This window comes from Rhipicephalus microplus, chromosome 10 (assembly GCF_043290135.1).
Source record: "Rhipicephalus microplus isolate Deutch F79 chromosome 10, USDA_Rmic, whole genome shotgun sequence".
NCBI classification, from domain to species: Eukaryota; Metazoa; Arthropoda; class Arachnida; order Ixodida; family Ixodidae; genus Rhipicephalus; species Rhipicephalus microplus.
In genome coordinates, this window is record NC_134709.1 from 48712428 (window position 1) to 48731267 (window position 18840).

General features: G+C 45.0%; 1 protein-coding gene across 1 annotated transcript; it reads left to right on the forward strand.

The window, feature by feature from the left end:
• Positions 1–15119: 15119 nt before the first annotated feature.
• On the forward strand, positions 15120–18564 carry LOC119163627 (uncharacterized). The gene has a single exon (XM_075875621.1). The coding sequence runs from the start codon at positions 15157–15159 to the stop codon at positions 16633–16635; it is 1479 nt and encodes a 492-aa protein (XP_075731736.1). The 5' UTR covers positions 15120–15156; the 3' UTR covers positions 16636–18564.
• Positions 18565–18840: the final 276 nt, after the last annotated feature.

The following is an 18840-nucleotide window of genomic DNA, read 5'->3' on the forward strand; positions in this document are numbered from 1 at the left end:
ATACAATGCTTAAGTCGATTGACAAGTAGGTATGGTTAGCGAGGCTATATTATGTTGCCTCTTTCCTATTGAAGAGACACGTGCCAGAGGAGAAAAGAAACCGCTCAATCACACGACCTCGTGCATTGCAGTGCGAGTCACCCCACAGACTACTATGTGCGTTAAAATCTCCGAGGAGAAGGTATGGTTCTGGAAGTTCATCCATTAACGCCTGGAATTCTTGTTTACTAAGTTGGTGCTGAGGAGGTATATAAATAGAGCTAATGGTGACCAGTTTATTCAAGATAACGGCTCGGACGGCTACTGCCTCAAGAGACATCTGAAGTGGTAAATGTGTACAGGCCGTTCCTGAATCCAAAACAATGGCAATACCACCGGATGACGCGACTGCATCATTCCGATCTTTTCGAAACATGAGGTAATGACGTAGAAAGTTTATCTGTTTCGGTTTCAGGTGTATCTCTTGTACACACAGCACTTTTAGTGTATGTTTGTGTAAAAGTTCTTGAATATCGTCGAAGTTTTTCACCAGTCCTCTGACGTTCTCCTGTAATATTTGTGTCATTTTAATCTCTGTGGTGCTGTGTGTACAAAAGTGTTGGGTTAGGTTACAGGGCCTTTTGGGGGCCCTGTGATTCGAGGTGTTTTCTTTTTGGCGCGCTCCAAGGAGTTGCGCCTATCCTTCGGCGTCTGAGGCACCGGAGGAGTGGGACTTGTATCTATCGCCTCTTGTGGGGTGGTGGATGGTGCCTGCTCGAACAGACACATTCACGGTGTTTTCGGGCCTCACTGTGCTTGCAGTGGCCCGGGGTCCGACAGACTGGGGAGTCTGCTGGCCCTGTTTGTTAGGTGGCGGAGCAGTAATGGCTGCTCCAGCCGGGGGCGCTTGAGGCGTGCGCGCAGCCTCACTTTGTGCGACTTTTGCGGGCACGGAAAGATGCGGCGCGGCGCCCCGGCGCGTCACATCGGCGAAGGAGGGACTGGACTGATGGAAGGAGAACCGTTTACGTGCTTCTTGAAAAGACAGATTGAACTTCGCTTTAATCTCATTGATTTGTTTTCCTTTCTTCCGTATTGGGCACGATCTCGAGTAGGCAGCGTGGTCTCCTTCACAGTTCGCAAACCACGATGTTGCTGAGGTACACGTATCTGATGCGTGCTCAATGGATGCACAATTTGCACAAGTAATGCGCCCTCTGCAACTTTGTGACCCACGTCCAAAGCGCTGGCACTTTAAACATCTGCGAGGGTCTGGCACATAGAGCCTGACACGGAGCTTGCAGTAGCCAGTTTCAATTGAATCAGGTAAATCACTGGTACCAAAGGTGATGATTATGTGTTTTGTGGGTGTTTCCTTTTTGTCCCGTCGTATAATTATTCTTTGGACCTTGACGAGATTCTGGTCTCGTTAGCCTTAAAATAATTCACTTTCGGACAGTCCAAGCAGGTCGTCTTCTGAGACCACACCGCGCACTGTATTCATTGACCTGTGTGGGCCCACTGAGACTGGGACATCCCCAAATGCTACCAGTTTAAGTAAATTGTCGTATTGGAGCTTGTAGCGAAACTCCAAAAGGAGGTCACCGCTTCCCACCTTTGTTACACGATATCCTGGGCCGATCGCTTCGGTGAGTGTTTTCGAGACAAGAAAAGGTGATATTGCTTGGACTGTTTTGTTCTCTTTCTGACTGTGCACAACATGAAACTTGGGGAAGGACTGCTTTGGTTTGGAAAAAAGAAACGGTTCTTCGGTGCAGCACCTTTTTGGGCGGCGATCAGGGATAGGGGGTGAAAAGTTGGCCATACAGATTATGTACAGTTCGGCGGCGATGGTGGCCACCCACCACAGAGCTCAACAAGGGGACGCTACAAGGTTGAATAGTGAACACTTGAGTCGCCAGCGATGCATCGCCGCTATAACCGAATATAACTGCCCAAGGTTGGGTCACACAGGGTTAACCCTGACCGCCAGGAAATCCGGATGTAAACGGAAGAGAGAAGATGACAGAATAAAATTGAGAGATAAAGACGAAGTTTAGGAGGAGAGAGATAGGAACAGATGGCTGCCGATTTCCCCTGGGTGGGTCAGCCCAGGGGCGCCGTCTACGTGAAGCCGGGGCCAAAGATGTGTGTTGCCTCTACTGGGGGGCATTAAAGGTCCAATCACCCAGCATCAGGTCAACCCCCAAGATCCCCTTTACCCCGGACACGTCAAAGCCACGCACAGCTAGGCGTGGAAAGGATTCGGAACTCCCCCGTTAGCTTGGGTCCGTGGTGTCGCTACTCACCGAACGCGTGCTTACGCAGAGGCCCCTGTGGGGGCGTCTGTCATAATCAAATGGTGGTTTTGGGACGTTAAACCCACATATCAATCAATCAATTCATTCGCAATCCCGCCCAGCACTCGCGACATGCCATCAGAATTCAACATTAGCACGGCGGCGAAGTCAACGACAATTCACCCGTCCGCAAAATAACTCGGCAAATGCGAGCGACTACCGCAATCTGATAAAACTGCATCGCCGCGTCATTCCACGAGGTGAGTGCGCATGCGTGTGCTTTTATTTGCACAATGTTATATTTTTACTCGCTTGCAGAGGACCAAGTTATTATATGTAGCGTTTCGCGCTAGGCGTCGCTTTCTTTCGATCCGTGATGAGCTCAATTCGATGGGGGCAAGTGAGTAAAAAGGTATGGATGAGCACTCAATATGTCACAGGGCACGTCCATGAAGCTTTATCATATTGCGGTCATGGTACACGCATTCGGACTAATTTCTAGACTGGTGTACCTGGTGAAAAGTCCCGTCAGCTGACTTCTGCGAGGCTGTTCCGAGAACCGGACAACGGGATGCCGGGAACCGGCTCTTATTGACACTGTGGTCGATGGTCGCGCGCTCAGGTTAAAAAAAAAACTGGCTGGCTTTGCACAGTCTGACAAAAAAAAAGAAACAGGCGAGATGAACGCGTGGAAGAAACAGGCGTACAAATCGACGTGCTACAGGAATTATCCCCTCACACATTTTTCAAGTCTTTCTTGGGTTTTTTCGAGACCAGACGGCCCACCTGACCGCATACACTGGAGTATTACAAACTAAAGTTTTGCTCGGAGAATATATCTCCCACCGCATCCTTAACTCAGTAGAGCCGCACAGGTAGCCTGGCGCCGCTTACAAACGTTATCGTATCCCCACCTTTACGTACTCTCCAAAATCGACCCTGACAATTACCAATCACCAACATGTAGGACATGCAACACCAGTCTAGTTACACTCTATCACATAGCACGGGAGGTGCCAGAGCAACATATCTAAAACAGATGTCTTTAAAAACTTCAGTAGATATAAGTGGGAGTCTCATTTAATTTCCGGAAAGTACACCGAGAACACTCGCTGGTACTTTCTGTTCACAAGTATTTGTAAGAGCTCCATGTTTTGTTTTCATTAAATGATACGCTAAAAACATCATCTCTTTACGGGGCGCATTTAATAAAGGATTTCATTTCGCTCTTTCAACGAGTGTGGCTTTATACGCATTTCAAAATGCAGCTGAGAAAACTGGGAGTGTGTTTGTGTGTGTGCGCGTGTGGGTGTGTCAACAACATCCAACCATCACCCGAACAGGGGCTGGTGTGACTCAGTGCCCACCTATGGCTGCACTGTAATAAAGCATGCAGCTGTATGGACCACAAACGAGTTACAGGACGCAGTACACACAAAAATGCGCCTTACAAGAAAAGGTTACTTCTGTTTCTTTCTCTCTCTTTGCCTCTCAAATACCTCGGCTTGTAAGACTGCGCGCCATTCGTTGGCGGTAAATTTCTTACGAATGTTTTTTTTTTCAAAAGGAAGCAAGAGGATAGAAGTCTTCCCCCGCGGGACAGAGAGAGAGAAAGGAGAGAAAAAAAAGGAAATACTCGAGAGTGAAGCAGAATTGGAATGTCTGATTCGCTATCCTGCCCTAGGAAAAATAGGTTCTTACCCCAAATTGATATAGTTTTGTCGGGAAAAATTACTTCGCAATAAATTGTCAGGGAAAGAACAATGGCATACAAGCCCGAGAAAACGAAGTAGTACTTTCAGAATGACCAAGTCTATAGCTTGGTTCAACGCCTCCATTGCTCGGTTGCATTACGTCGGTGCATTACACGCCTGCAAGCTACATGCACCGATTGCATGGCTCTGTAGGAAGAGCGAGGTAAATGATCACTCTTATATGCAGGCTTTAGCAAAGCATGGAATTTCACTGCTGCGCAAAAACACATCACCTATGTTCACTTAAAAAGTGTGTACAATGACAGCGTTTTTTTTCGATCATTAAGATTGGGAGACTGTCAGTTTCAATCCGCTTGACGTGTGAACTGGATTTAGATATTTCGTTTTGGTAGGACGCTTATTCTTATCAAGAGGGTCTTTTATGACGTGCACCCTTCATAATCATACGCTGGTTTTGAGACGTTAAACCCCACATATCAATAAATCAATCAATTTTCAATCTCGTTCAACTTGCTCCAATGAAATGTTTATTGTGCAATTTGTCATCCGCAGGCTGTGTCACCCGCAGGCCGTGTGTACTACTCAACAAAAATCATACGATGCACTTCAACGTTCGCGCACCTGTAGTTCACCAACCTAACGCGTTCTCGATGATTAGCCGAGTTCTAGGACCGTTTAAGGGAGCTCCGCCTGAAGCAATCTCGAAGATTACAGTACTGATTGTCCTAAAAAAGATTTATTGCTTGCAATAAAACTTTCAAATTAATTTATTCCACCCGCACTTCTATAAAAACATATCGTTTGTGAAATTTCGGACACAATTCTCCCACGGGTGCACTCCTGTCTTCATTTTATCGACCAAAAAAAATTAATAAAAGAAGGTTGGTGCGACAATGCCGCAGAACTTTGTCGACTACCCCACTTGACAGCGTGTTCCCTCCTAAATTGTAACACAACACAGACCACGCTAACTGATCAACTTAACCTTTTCGTACAAAGCTCGTTCAAAGCGGGAAGGGGGGGGGGGGGGGGAGGCAGGGCTGTGGTCGCTAAAGCTCGGCAGAAGTGCTTGTTTCGCCAAGCTCGGGCAATTCACCATGAAAGCCTGAGGGCATTACCCTCGGCTATTGATTTAAAGGATGCTTACTGCAAGTTGCAAAGAATTGCGAGTACGACATATTTCTCGTTATAACTTAACTGAAGGTTACTGTATTATAAGCGACTTTAATGTCCGGTTCAGATAAACAATCTTCTTGCGAAAAAGTTTCTTAAACGAAAGTACTGTGTTACTTGGCCACCACATTTTAACTGCATCGAGCGTATTTGTTTAGTGCAGACAATGCTTGCAGACGACATCAGTATTCTTCAAAAACCTGCCGGGGACATCACCATAATTTTTCATTTGCGCCATCTATTCGTGCGTGCCATTGTTCATCACCCATTGTTTGCGGCTCAGCCCCTGAAAATCTGGGCGCCTTGCAACACTCAATTAATTACAACTGCACTTCTGTGCTGGACGACGAGCCTTTAATCACTCACGCACGGTGATTCTTAGCAAGCTGTCGTTGGTCATACGTCCACGTCAGTAGCAGTACAAGAGTGTCATGCGTAATACGTTCACCGACCCTGAAAAAAAATAAATGCCATTGCTGATATTGTTTCACGCTTTGTAATATAAGCAACGTGGCACTGAGACAACACGCAGAATTGTGGGAAGTGTAGCAATTGTGCTACCTCAGTGTTGAAGAACTCTAAGCCGTCAAAAATCAGCTGTGCAGAGCCTACTGAATATTAGAATAAAAATCAGCAAATAATAAAGTGATCGAACCGGTAAGAGTGGCATTTATAGATTCACAGGACCCGCGAGCATGTTTTAAACCAATAAAATATAGTGTTCGTGATTGTAGTATTATTCACTGTTTCATTTGCTGATTGTCTTGATTACGCTACCATTCGTTATTAACAGCTATAAGACAGCGCGTATGTTTAGGTAGCGTAAAGAAGTCATTTTTGTATTTTAGGACCAAGAATGAAGGTAAACGTCTTTATAGTTAGACTAAATGTTTTTCTGCCATGGCATTTATTCAAATTCTGACACAACAAATCAAAGGTTATCAAAGTAATTAGAGCATTCATGCTTGTTCAGAGCACAGGAAAAATCACTTCCACAATTTTACATTAGTAAACTCTGTCTCCAACTTGGTCCCATCAATTTTACCACGGTGATAAAAATGCGACAAGTTGTATCTATATGGCGAGGGCACACAATGTACTGGAATTGTTGCACTACACGAAACTGCGTCGTCAGAAAAAGGCAAATGCAGAAAGCTAAACAGATTTGTCAGAAGCACGCAGAACAGCCAAAAAATCTCCACCCATGCAGTTTTAGCGGGACGCTTTCAAGCAGTGATTCACAAATGGGACTCCGCAAAGTCGTTTTCGAGGGTCCATAACTAAAAACCACCGTCTTTACAGAAAACGCATATGGTTTTTCAGAAAAAGAGGTCTTCACAGTTCACGAGACGTTCGTCGTGGTACGCTGATTGCAACCGGAAACAAAGTGTTTTCAAGGCGGGTGCTCTAACCTCTTAACTAAGCAAGAGGCTTATGATTCGTGGCAATAGGCTGAAGTAATAGACAAATCGAAACACCGATACAGCAAATGTTACTTCTCGGTTCTGCAGAAATTTGCAAGGAGGGAGAATTTCCATTAAATGAGACAAATTCACCATTCATCTATTACCAAAGTTGTCTAAATATTTTTTTGCGCTGAGCTGATTAATAACATTCATTACTCGCAGGAAAACTTATACGCATAGATTTCTGACAAAACTTACAAAATTTAACACTTTTGACCGTAGTTCCTTTTGTGGATAGCCCCGCCACGGTGGTCTAGCGGCTAAGGTAGTCGGCTACTGACTCGCCGGTCGTGGGATTGAATCCCGCCTCCGGCGGCAGCATTTCCGATGGAGGCGGAGATGTTGTAGGCCCGTGCGCTCAGATTTGGGTGCACGTTGAAGAACCCCAGGTGGTCAAAATTTCCGGAGCCCTCCACTACAGCATCTCTCATGATTATATGGTGGTTTTGTGACGTTCAACCACACATATCAATCAATCATCATCTTTTGTGGATACTTACTTGACACTTTTACTCTTTATCTCTTCTAATATCTACGCAAGTTACTTGAACTCTGAACATTTCCTAATTAAAACGCGACATTGCCACATTAGGCATCAGAACTTGAACGCGCAACTTGTCAGTATAGGCACAAAATTTTTTCAAACCTGATTATTAAAATATATGAACTCTTATGAACTATTATGATTATGAACTGTTATGACTATTAACTCTATGAACTGTTATGATACCAAGTGGGGAAGAGTATGAGTGTTACTCAAACCTAGATTGACGTATTTCAGTCTCTGCACTCTATGTATTGAAAATCTTCCTTTTTAGCGTTGACGTTTCCGACTTATAAAATAATATTTGACCATGTTTAATTTAAAAAGCACAATTTATACAACCAACGAAGTTAAGCATGTTATATCAGATCAAAAAACAACGAATTACCTTCGCATTGCGTGGCAAGTGCTTACGGTTCTTACTACATACATAGGCGGAGGCAGCGCGTTTCTTTATTACTTTGACCAACGACATTTTGGGATTCTACAAGTGTGTACCAAGTCCCGTATCCGATCGCGCACCAGGAAACCCGGCCAGCTGGTATCAAAGACGGACAATACCCGAGTCACGTGTCACCACAATAGTTGCTCTCTTCCAATACGTTACCCCGAGACCTACTCGAGGTGTCCATGAAGGCAAAGAATTGTCTCGGCCCGCTGGGTGTCGGGTTTACCGATCATTCGGCCCTCGTGTACTGATCGTGCTTCTGTAGCGTCGTTGAGGCCTTCGATTTTCGCTTTGTACTCTCGCAGAACTGCTTTATTCCGAGAACCGCTGTTTTTCTTGTTTGGCTCCCAATTGAGGCATCAATGTGCCCTTTTTATACACATGGAGCCATGCCGTTAGGGAAGGTAATGCGCGATTTGGCGGAACCGCTGTCAATGGAGCAAACGAGGTTTAACGGACATGTTGTGGGGCTAGTTAGTGGCGAATATAGTCCTTGTTTATTTCGTTAGAAATGTAGCGCAGGTTTATTTTTCTAAAGCCGTGTTCAGACTACGTGCGCTTCGCACAGATTGTTGGTGTGAACCGTAAGCGTAAACGCAAGCGACGTAATGAGCTCGTTCAGACGTTGTTGTAATTAGCGTAACGAACCTTAACATCTTTCTTCAAATATATGCTTTTCAGTGGCCCTCTAAGTATAGCATATTTGATTGCGTACGATTTGAACAATCATTCTGCGAATACTGCTCTCAGTCTTCGCCGAATGCAACATTGCATTACTGAGTAACTCAGGGGACGAATTGCAACTCATGATTATGGAGTTAGACAAGGAGACCGGAAAGGTTGGTCTTAAAATTAATCTTCAGAAAACGAAAGTAATGTACAACAACCTCGGAAAAGAGCAGCACTTCAGATAGGTAATAGCGCACTTCAAGTTGTAAAAGACTATGTCAACTTAGGGCAGGTAATAACCGCGGAGCCGAACCACGTGATTGAAGTAAGTAGAAGAATAAGAATGGGGTGGAGCACATTTGGCAAGCACTCTCAAATTATGACAGGTAGATTGCCACTATCCCTCAAGAGGAAGGTATATAACAGCTGTATCTTGCCGGTACTTAGCTACGGAGCAGAAACCTGGAGACTTACAAAAAGGGTTCAGCTTAAATTGAGGACGACGCTGCGAGCAATGGAAAGAAAAATGGTAGGTGTAACTTTAAGAGACAAGAAGAGAGCAGAGTGGATTAGGGAACAAACGAGGGTTGAGGATATCATAGTTGAAATTAAGAAGAGGAAATGAACATGGGCCGGACATGTAGCGCGTAGACAGGATAATCGCTGGTCATTAAGGATAACTAACTGGATTAACAGTGAAGGCAGGCGGGTAAGGGGAAGACAGAAGGTTAGGTGGGCAGATGAGATCAAGAAGTTTGCGGGTATAAATTGGCAGCAACAAGCACAGGACCGGGTTAACTGGCGGAACATGGGAGAGGCCTTTGTCCTGCAGTGGACGTAGTCAGGGTGATGATGATGATAATTATGTTGATGATGATGATAATAATAATGATGATGATGATCTCGGTCAGGGTTAGTCCACGAGTTTCTGTTTTGACTTGGAGCGATTCCAGAACAGCTCAACACCATGGCTATCTCCTGCTACAATTTAACAGTCGTTGCAGGGACGAGCTTTGCGGACGAGAGAGAGGGAGATTTCATTTGCAGGAAAGGGAAGTGACTTCGCACACAGTCAGTGCTCGCAACTGTCTGATATTATTTCCCCTGTGCAACAGATCCAAGCACAGTACTAGTTTAGGAGAGAGTGGAGGCTTTGCAGAATTCTCTTGAACACGGGATGCCCGCTTGAGTCAAACTTCAGACAGGTCGTCTTGTCCCTTTTAGTTCATAGACCCTATACGTAAATGCGTACACGTCTATGCTTCGCATATACACACGCTAAAGTAGGCAGTAGCTGTCTTGAAGAATACAGGACTGCACGTCAAAACGCTGATTCAAGCAACACCCGTGTGCAGGAGCATTCATCACTGTTGAAAAGGTAAAGGAAAGGCAATATGTGGGAACGAGTGTAACTTGTCATTCGCCGAACTGTGGACGCTTATGTATATTACACAGTGACCTGCTGTTGAAGTCACTCATTCAATCACGTCTCGTTTGGAAGCATCAGAGGCGATATCGGTGTCTCCTTTGAAAGTCTGCAGTGTTATATTTTGGGAAGATAGAGCTCCCTTCTGACTCTTGCTGCCCAATAACAGTAGGTTGCGTCTTCTAAAAAATGATGAAATTTTTGTACGTACGAATTCAGAAAAGCAAAAGAAAAAAAACAAATTCCAGATACTTTTCAAGTCGAAACAATCAAGCGGAAAAATAATGATAAGAAATAAACAGCAAAGTTATTCGCGGTAAAACAGAAGAGATGCTGTCTCAGAATATTCATGGCACTGGGAAAAGTTTGTACTGATATCAGAAATAAACAGATCTAATAGCTCACACACAAAGAAAAAAAATTCCACCTAAGCAACTCAAAGTATTTCACTGAGTGAACCAGTCACGTATTGCTCCTTCCAAAGCAAACAGCATACGAAGAGGTACCAACTCTCGGTGAATATTGCCAAGTTGTTGGCGGGATTTCTCGGCACTATATGATGCTTGTTATTTACACGTACAAAGGCTGTATACCCTCGTTGGAAGCGATGCGGTGCTGTCTTCGCTGCGTGCCGAGCATGTCGCACGCAGACGCTGTACTGGTAAATAGTCCCGACCATGTCATTTACGCGGGATTCCAGCTGTCTAAGAAAGTGGTGCTTACATGAGCGAGAAGTGACGCTACTGCGGTAGAGATATCATCTCAGAGTGCCTGGTGTCCACGCGGGTATAGTATGAGCTCCACAGGACGTGGAAGTTATGGAGATCACAACTAAGGGTGCAGACTGGGTCACTTTTGTAGGTATGTCTTGTCTCGTAAGCAATTTTCTTGAAGTTACTCGAGCAGTGAGGTAGTCGTATATGAAAGAATCTCAGCCATTTAGTAGCGTACCAAAATAAGAATGTCTTCAAGTCTTTTCCAGTTGTCGGCATGCCTATGGATCTCAATCGGAGTACAATTTACATAATGTGCCAAATTGTGCTGCGCTGAGTGAACAGCTCGACTACTGAATGTTTTTTTTCTTAAACAAACGGAACCTTCACCAGTTATATAGGTTACCAAACACGAGGAATACTAATAAACCAGGCACGTCTTTGAAATGACCTGCCTTCAAATTCCAAGTGCGTTTCCATTACTCAGTGCTTGCGACGAACGTGTTCTTGACCTATTGGGATGGTTTACCGTATGATTTTTTCCCACAAGTGAAAACAACACCCACGAGAGGGACAGAAACAAGCATGTGTATGTCACAAGTATTGTATGCACGCTCTGTTTTATGAAAGAAATGTATCAAAAGGAGGTACTGCCCATGATGCCGTGCTCGTATCTATCATGTGCGTGTTATTTTCTCTAGCGGCAAAATCTCATACAGCAAGCGTTAGACTGTAGAATCGCACTACCATATTGCTCTTTAACCTCTCATTCAGTTACACTCACCGTGGTGTTCTAGTAGTTATGGCACTTGACTACTGACACGAAGCTCGCAGTATCGCATCCCGGCCACGACAGAGGCAAATCTCTTGAAGCCGATGTCCTCAAATTTACGAGCTTGCAAAGAAACCACAAATGGTCCAAATTTCCGGAGCCTTCACTAAGGCACCACTCAGAACTGTATTCTGCATGGTCTCAGGATTAAAATCTCCTGCAGTTATCACTATCTCTTTGAGAATTATCCCCGAAAACAACCATATTCAAGGAAGGTTCATTCAGACCTCCCGTTCTAAAGTGTATTTAAATTTTAAAAACAACAGCAAACTGTAGAACCCTTTGTATTATTCGCATGCGACTTGATAAATTATTTTGAGTATGTGTCAGGGTAGCACTCGGCTTCTCTATAAATTTATTCTATGGTGCATCATCGTGAATACAGTAAAGCACTGAAGAAATTCCATCACGAGGCTGGAATGCTCAAAACGTTTATAAATGAACTAACAAAGCCTCAATAACACACATACCAGCAATCACAAAGAAATAATTGCAAAGAATAACTTTTAGACTAGCCCATGTAATGCTACCGTTCTCCCGGTTGGAGCAAACTAAAACTGTACTGATGTGGTTGTCATGCAGACTCACCTTTTTTATCAAACAAGGAATGGCTGTCAATAAAAAAAATTTAATATGATCACAGAGCAATGCTCACAATCACGTTTTCGATAGGAAAAATCGTTTCAAGTTCCTTCTCCATAAATGAGAAATGATACCCTATTATAACTTATCACTAGCTTGCTTACTATTTATAAATTTATTTATTTATTTATTTATTTATTTATTTATTTATTTAATTACGAAGCCCCCACAGGCTCAAGCTGGGGTATTGTGTGTGTGCGGCGATGATGCAGTGCATAATCACATTAGGTGAAGCATCAGAACACCGTCATACGTGTTATAGCACACAAAACAAAAAATGATGTCATGCAATTTTTAGCGAGAGCAAACAGGACAGGCAGCTAATAAACAATACGCAGAGATGCTCATTTGTAAGCGTGCATCACATTGCAATAACAAATTGTACAAAAGCAAGCGATCCCTATAGGCAAGTGATACCTAGTGTCCTTCGGGTGCCACAGTAGAATTTTCCAGCAGCCTGATATTTTGCCGAGACTCAGGGGTGCCTGTGAGCTTTGCCGTCCTGAATAGACGCCTTTCTTGTTTTTCATAGCATGCAGCGATTTGTGGAGCCATGCTTTACCCTAAGCGAAATATGTGGTACGTGCGCATGAACCAACTTGTTCGATTTATGTTGAAAAATAGGCCAGTATTAAATGCGAAGCACTGCTTACCGAGCTTCGGCGGCTTTGAGCGTATCTATCTATCTATCTATCTATCTATCTATCTATCTATCTATCTATCTATCTATCTATCTATCTATCTAGCCACCTACGACTTTTAGCTCTCCTGGCCATTTCGATAATGGTATCGATACCGAACTTGGTATGGCATAACACGACTGTATGAAGAGCATATTTGACTAGTCATAACATGAAATGTCATGATTTACATTTCTTCGTCCTGCAGCTATTGCGGTGGTTTTGTTCGCATAGCATGTTGCAAAACTGGTGTGGTATGAGATGATTGCATGGCGAACACAAGCGACAGACTCTAACACGAAAATCATGATATGAGTTTCATGTAACAACAAGACTACGTGCCACGTTCATGATGTGCAGTCGGCCGTTTCGCTAGCTTCACTTATACCAAATTTGATATTACGCAACGCCAATGGATGACGAAGGTATGTGACTGGTGCAAACATGATAATCATGAGATACATGTCATGTGAAAACATGGCTAAATGTCATGTGAGAACATGACTACGCCTGTACATTTCAGCGTGAAGCGGTGCGCGTGCTCACGTGACGTCATTCATTTCGTCGCGTCACGCCGGCGTTGCTGTCCCAGGGGCTGATCCTGCCATATGCTCGCAAATGCCACCGCGCTGCGTTGCTTTGACGCATGCGCTGTTCAGCGCATCCGTTGTTCCTCCGTTACGAAAAAAGGGAGACGCAGTGTTGTCTGGGTAACGCATCGGTGCGAGATGCAGCGTGCCGCATTTCACGCCTGTTGCCGTCAGGCCGCGCCGACGTACGCTGGTCGCGCCTGGCGTCAGATTATAGTGTGCTCACGTTTTTCTAACGTAGCGTTGCTGTGCCGGCGTGCGCACGCGTCAACACTACATTGGAGTATATTGGGCCCTTCATGATGCCCTTGCGGCCGTTTCGCTGGCTCCACATATACCAAATTTGGTATTACGGGACGTCAATGGATGACGAAGTATATGACTGGTGCAAACATGATAATCTTGACACGCGTGTCGTGTACGAACATGACAATATACCACGCTGATAGCGTGCACGTGGCCGTTTCGCTAGCTGCACATACACTAAATTTGGTATCACGTGACGTGATTAGATGACGAAGGTAAAAGACACACCCGAAGAAGTGGATCTGTTCAGTCGCTGTTTCTGTGCACTGTTCAATTTCTGCTGTTTTCTTAGACTATTACGCTGACATCCATTTTTTCGTGGTGTGCCAACAAGACGCCGGGTGAAGACTTCGAGGGCTCGGCGCCCTACAGGTACGAGGTTCCTTTATCAAAGGCTTGGCTAGTACGCGGCCACTACGGTGGTTGGTAGCCATCGCCACGAGCCTTATGCTCGTCCAAGTGCGTTAAACCACACGAGTGATACTGCAGGACACAATGAAAAGCCTGGGGCCTTACAAGTGCGCCCAAGCATCATAAAGCCGGCACGTTTGCAAATTCACAACCACAAAATGGCTCCAGCGAGCACAGCAGCAATGGAAGACGATGAAGCTGAGAGCAAGAAGCTTCGCTTAGAAGAGAATCCTCCCGACGATAAAATGTCAACTTATTACCTAAGTGATGAAGAAGACATGGGCGAAGATGAACCATTTACGTTGGTTACTTATAAAAAGAAACGAGCTGAGAATATCCCAGTTGTTTTTCGTTCAACAGCTGAAGATGATAGCTTCTGTAAAGTGAACCCCAATCGAGTGTGAGCTGAAGTAGTTTCCGCTGCTAAAGAAAAGTGCAGTCATTCAGAACGACCAGATATGGAAGCTTCAGTGTCAGCGTTGCTTCCTTAAGTTCAGCCAAGCGTCTTTTGATGCTTTCAAATGTAGGTGGTCTGGAAGTTAAGCCTTTCATCCCAGAGTCATACACTCGGAACGCTGGGAAAGTAAAACATGTTCTTCTGCAGTATTCAGATGAACAACTCCTAGAGTACTTGAGAGATGCAGGGGTTATATCGGCGCGACGGCAAATAAAATACTACCGCCAAGAAGATGGAGGAGTAACGACGCGTCCACTTCACTCAGTGATCCTGACTTTTCGAGATGACCACCCGATTCCAGGAAGAATCTACTTAGGATTCACCAGTCACCCAGTGGAAGAATATTTTGGTCGAGCACTTCGGTGCTATAACTGCCAGCGATTCGGACACATGACGAAAAGTTGCCGTAACACACGCCGGTGTAAGATTTGCTCACAAGAACACCATCATAAGGAGTGCAAGTCTGTTCTTCAGCCTAAGTGTACAAACTGTGCAGGTAATCACGCTGCCTCATATTCAGGCTGCCCGCAAAGTAAAGCTGCTGCAAAAATGCGTCGGCATGAGCTCATCCATGGAAGAAAACCACGCCCCAATGAACCATCTCGAAACCTTGAGATTGTTCATCCTGTACGTGATCCACCTCAGCGGCCACCGCAACAACAGCCGACAAGCACGCCAAGAGAACCGCCAAGAGAACCGCCAAGAGAGCCGCCAAGAGCACACTCGAGAGACCACTCACGAGTGTGCTCTGGGTGGGCTTGGTGTCTGTGCCACTGCACGGATCACTAATCAATTCGCTCCCGCTATGCAGATGGTCCGTTACGTCATCGCTCATCTGCTGCTACCTGCGCTTGCGCATGCGGTAGCGCCGGCGGAACATGGCTTCAGCTGTCCTGGAAGCGACGAAGGCAGCGCATGCCCTCTGCCTATCGTCAAATGCCTGGCTCGACCAGAAGAGGGACTCTGGGCAGCTGAGCTCAACCAAGCCTGGACGGTTGCATCATCATCGACATCCACGAGCCCGACACCTATAAAAGAACAAGGACCTTCAACGGAGCGCTGTGGGCTTGGTGTCTGTGCCACTGCACGGATCACTAATCAATTCGCTCCCGCTATGCAGATGGTCCGTTACGTCATCGCTCATCTGCTGCTACCTGCGCTTGCGCATGCGGTAGCGCCGGCGGAACATGGCTTCAGCTGTCCTGGAAGCGACGAAGGCAGCGCATGCCCTCTGCCTATCGTCAAATGCCTGGCTCGACCAGAAGAGGGACTCTGGGCAGCTGAGCTCAACCAAGCCTGGACGGTTGCATCATCATCGACATCCACGAGCCCGACACCTATAAAAGAACAAGGACCTTCAACGGAGCGCTGTGGGCTTGGTGTCTGTGCCACTGCACGGATCACTAATCAATTCGCTCCCGCTATGCAGGTTGGTGAGCCCTACGTTGTCTTTTCGAAAAGATCTGGTAATTACTTTCTGGTACAGCTGCCAAGCCCGCATTGCTGTATGGTTATTATTGCCGAGTGTGTCCATGTAATTCGTGCACTACTAATTCTAGCTGGAGATGTTGAAACTAACCCTGGCCCTTCAAATATCTCTGAGAACCTTCTTGCTGAACTGCGTAAGCTATCTGCAGGTCAAACACAACTAATTGCAGAAGTACAGGGCTTGAAGTCTCAGCTCGGTAACACCGATAAAACAATTGGCGAACTGAACAAAAGATTATCAGACCTTGAAAGTCATTATCAGTCTCTGGTACCACTTCGAAAAGAAATAGAAGTCCTGCGCGTTAACACGGAGCAGACCTCCTGCAGAATCTTTGCACTAGAAGCCCGTATTGATGACGCTGAAAATCGCTCAAGGCGAAACAACCTAATATTTTACGGTATCCCGGACCCTTCCGCATCTGAAACATTTTCTGAATCGGAGCGGCTGGTAATGAATCTTTGCCGGGACAACCTACAGGTTCACTTAGAACCAAGAGATATCGAACGCGCGCATCGTCTCGGTCGACATTCACCTGAACGCTCCCGGCCCATAATCGTGAAGATTGCTCTGCACAAGACAAAAACTGCAATATTATCGAATGGTCGCAAGCTTAAGGGGACAAGTTACGGCATAGGTGAAGACTTCTCACGCTCAGTCCAAAATGCTAGAAAACAACTAATTGCTTTTGCGAGAAGTAACAACAAGCCATTTTCAATGCACTTCAAAACACTGCACATGAATCAGAAGCGCTACATTTTCGACGCCGAATCAAACACCGTCAAAGAACTATCGTAGCAATCAAGCCACCGGGAAAAAAAAACGACCGCTGTTGCGGTTACTAGCAAAACTCTTTCACTTTCTGTTATTTACACTAACATTCGCAGTTTCCTACCCAAACGGGAACTTATATCTAGCACTGTATCATCCTCTGAAAGCAATGTGCTATTACTTACCGAAACGTGGTTAACTGATGACATCCGTGATGACGAAGTTCTGTCAGAATTACCAAACTTCCAGTTGTACAGGAATAACCGCGCGTCTACTCGTGGTGGCGGTGTACTCATTGCTGTTCACGAGCAATTATCTTGCTCAGTCGTACATATTAAAACAGAGCTAGAAATGCTCTGGGTACTTATTAAGGCACATCCTCAGTCCGTTGTACTGGGCGTTTGCTACCGACCACCCCGTGCTAGTTCCAATTTTAGCAACCAACTTAATCAGGCCATGTGCCAGCTCACGTCTGCTCATCCAAACGCGCACGTACTTTTATTCGGTGATTTTAACTTCCCACAAATAGAATGGCGCACCAGCAATGTGCATTCATCTACGGGTGTAGGTGAAGCTAATGCGTTTCTTGATATTTGCCTAAACTTCAACATGACCCAACTAGTCACAGAGCCAACACGTGTATCGCAAGATACAGCCAGTGTCCTGGATCTGATACTAACCAACAATCCTGAAAGCCTGTCACGCATTCACTATCTACCCGAAATCAGTGACCATAAGACAATTCACGCCACTTTTTCTTTTCAACCGCTTAAACGAGAAACCTACAAAAAAACGATCCATCTATATTACAGAGGGGATTACGAAACAATAAACGAAGCTCTTAGCGCATTCTTCCACACTTTCCAAGCAACTTTACATCAACACACAGTAGATACGAATTGGACCCGCTTTATCGGTAAACTGACGGAGCTAACCGATAAATTCATACCTAAAGTCAGCTTCACAAGCACCTGCAACAAACCCTGGTTTACTAAAAATCTAAAACGCCTTGAAAATAAAAAGAAACGTTTATTCCGATCTGCCAAACGTGCAGGTCAACTGAGTGTATGGGATAGGTACTATGAGGCTGACCGCAATTATCTTTTAGCCCTGCGCAAAGCAAAAAACTTCTTCTATAACACAGACCTACCCAAGCTACTGCAGACTAATCCCAGACAGTTCTGGAAAACACTTAAGGCTGACAAACCGCGTGACACTGTACTAACCCTTGAATCTGGTGAAGCTATTACTGACGGGGAATGTGCGAATCTATTCAACGCTTCTTTTGCTACAGTTTTTACTGATGAACCAAGCATACACTCCCGCATACCTTCACTTGGCTTTAATTGTAATCATGACATGCCAGCAATCAATTTCTGCGCAAATGGAATATTGTCTATAATAGAAAAAATGAAATTGTCATCCTCTGCGGGCATGGATGGTATCAATTCCAAAATTCTAAAAAATGTTAAAGAGAGTGCTTCGCTTTTTCTTGCTCTAATATTTTCCCAGTCCCTTTCCTCAGGAATCATCCCATGTGACTGGAAGATAGGGAAGGTCGTTCCGGTCTTCAAATCAGGCGATAGAAACTCTCCACTTAACTATCGCCCCATCTCCCTAACAAGCGTCCCCTGCAAGATCATGGAGCATGTCATCTACTCCCACATAATGAATTTTCTCGACAGCAATAATTTTTTTCACCCTTCACAACACGGCTTCCGCAAGGGGTTGTCGTGTGAAACACAGCTGGCAGCCTTCTTGCATGACATTCATACTAACCTCGACGTTAACGTGCAAACTGATGCCGTTTTTCTTGATTATGCTAAAGCATTCGATAAGGTGCCTCATCAACGATTGTTCGCTAAACTTTCCCAACTAAATTTACATCCCACCGTCATAAAATGGATAATAGAGTTCCTTACTAATCGATCACAACGCGTCGCTGTAAATAACCACCTGTCTGCTGCCATCCCAGTAACATCAGGTGTCCCTCAAGGCTCCGTCCTTGGCCCGCTACTATTTTTAATCTATATTAACGACTTACCTTTGCATGTAACCAGTAATATACGTATGTTCGCAGATGACTGCGTTGTCTACCGCACAATACTAAACACCTCTGACCAGTTAACCTTAGAGAACGATCTTACTAACGTTTCGAAATGGTGTACCACTTGGTTAATGACACTAAACGTAAATAAATGCAAAACTATGTCATTTACGCGTAGCAATAAT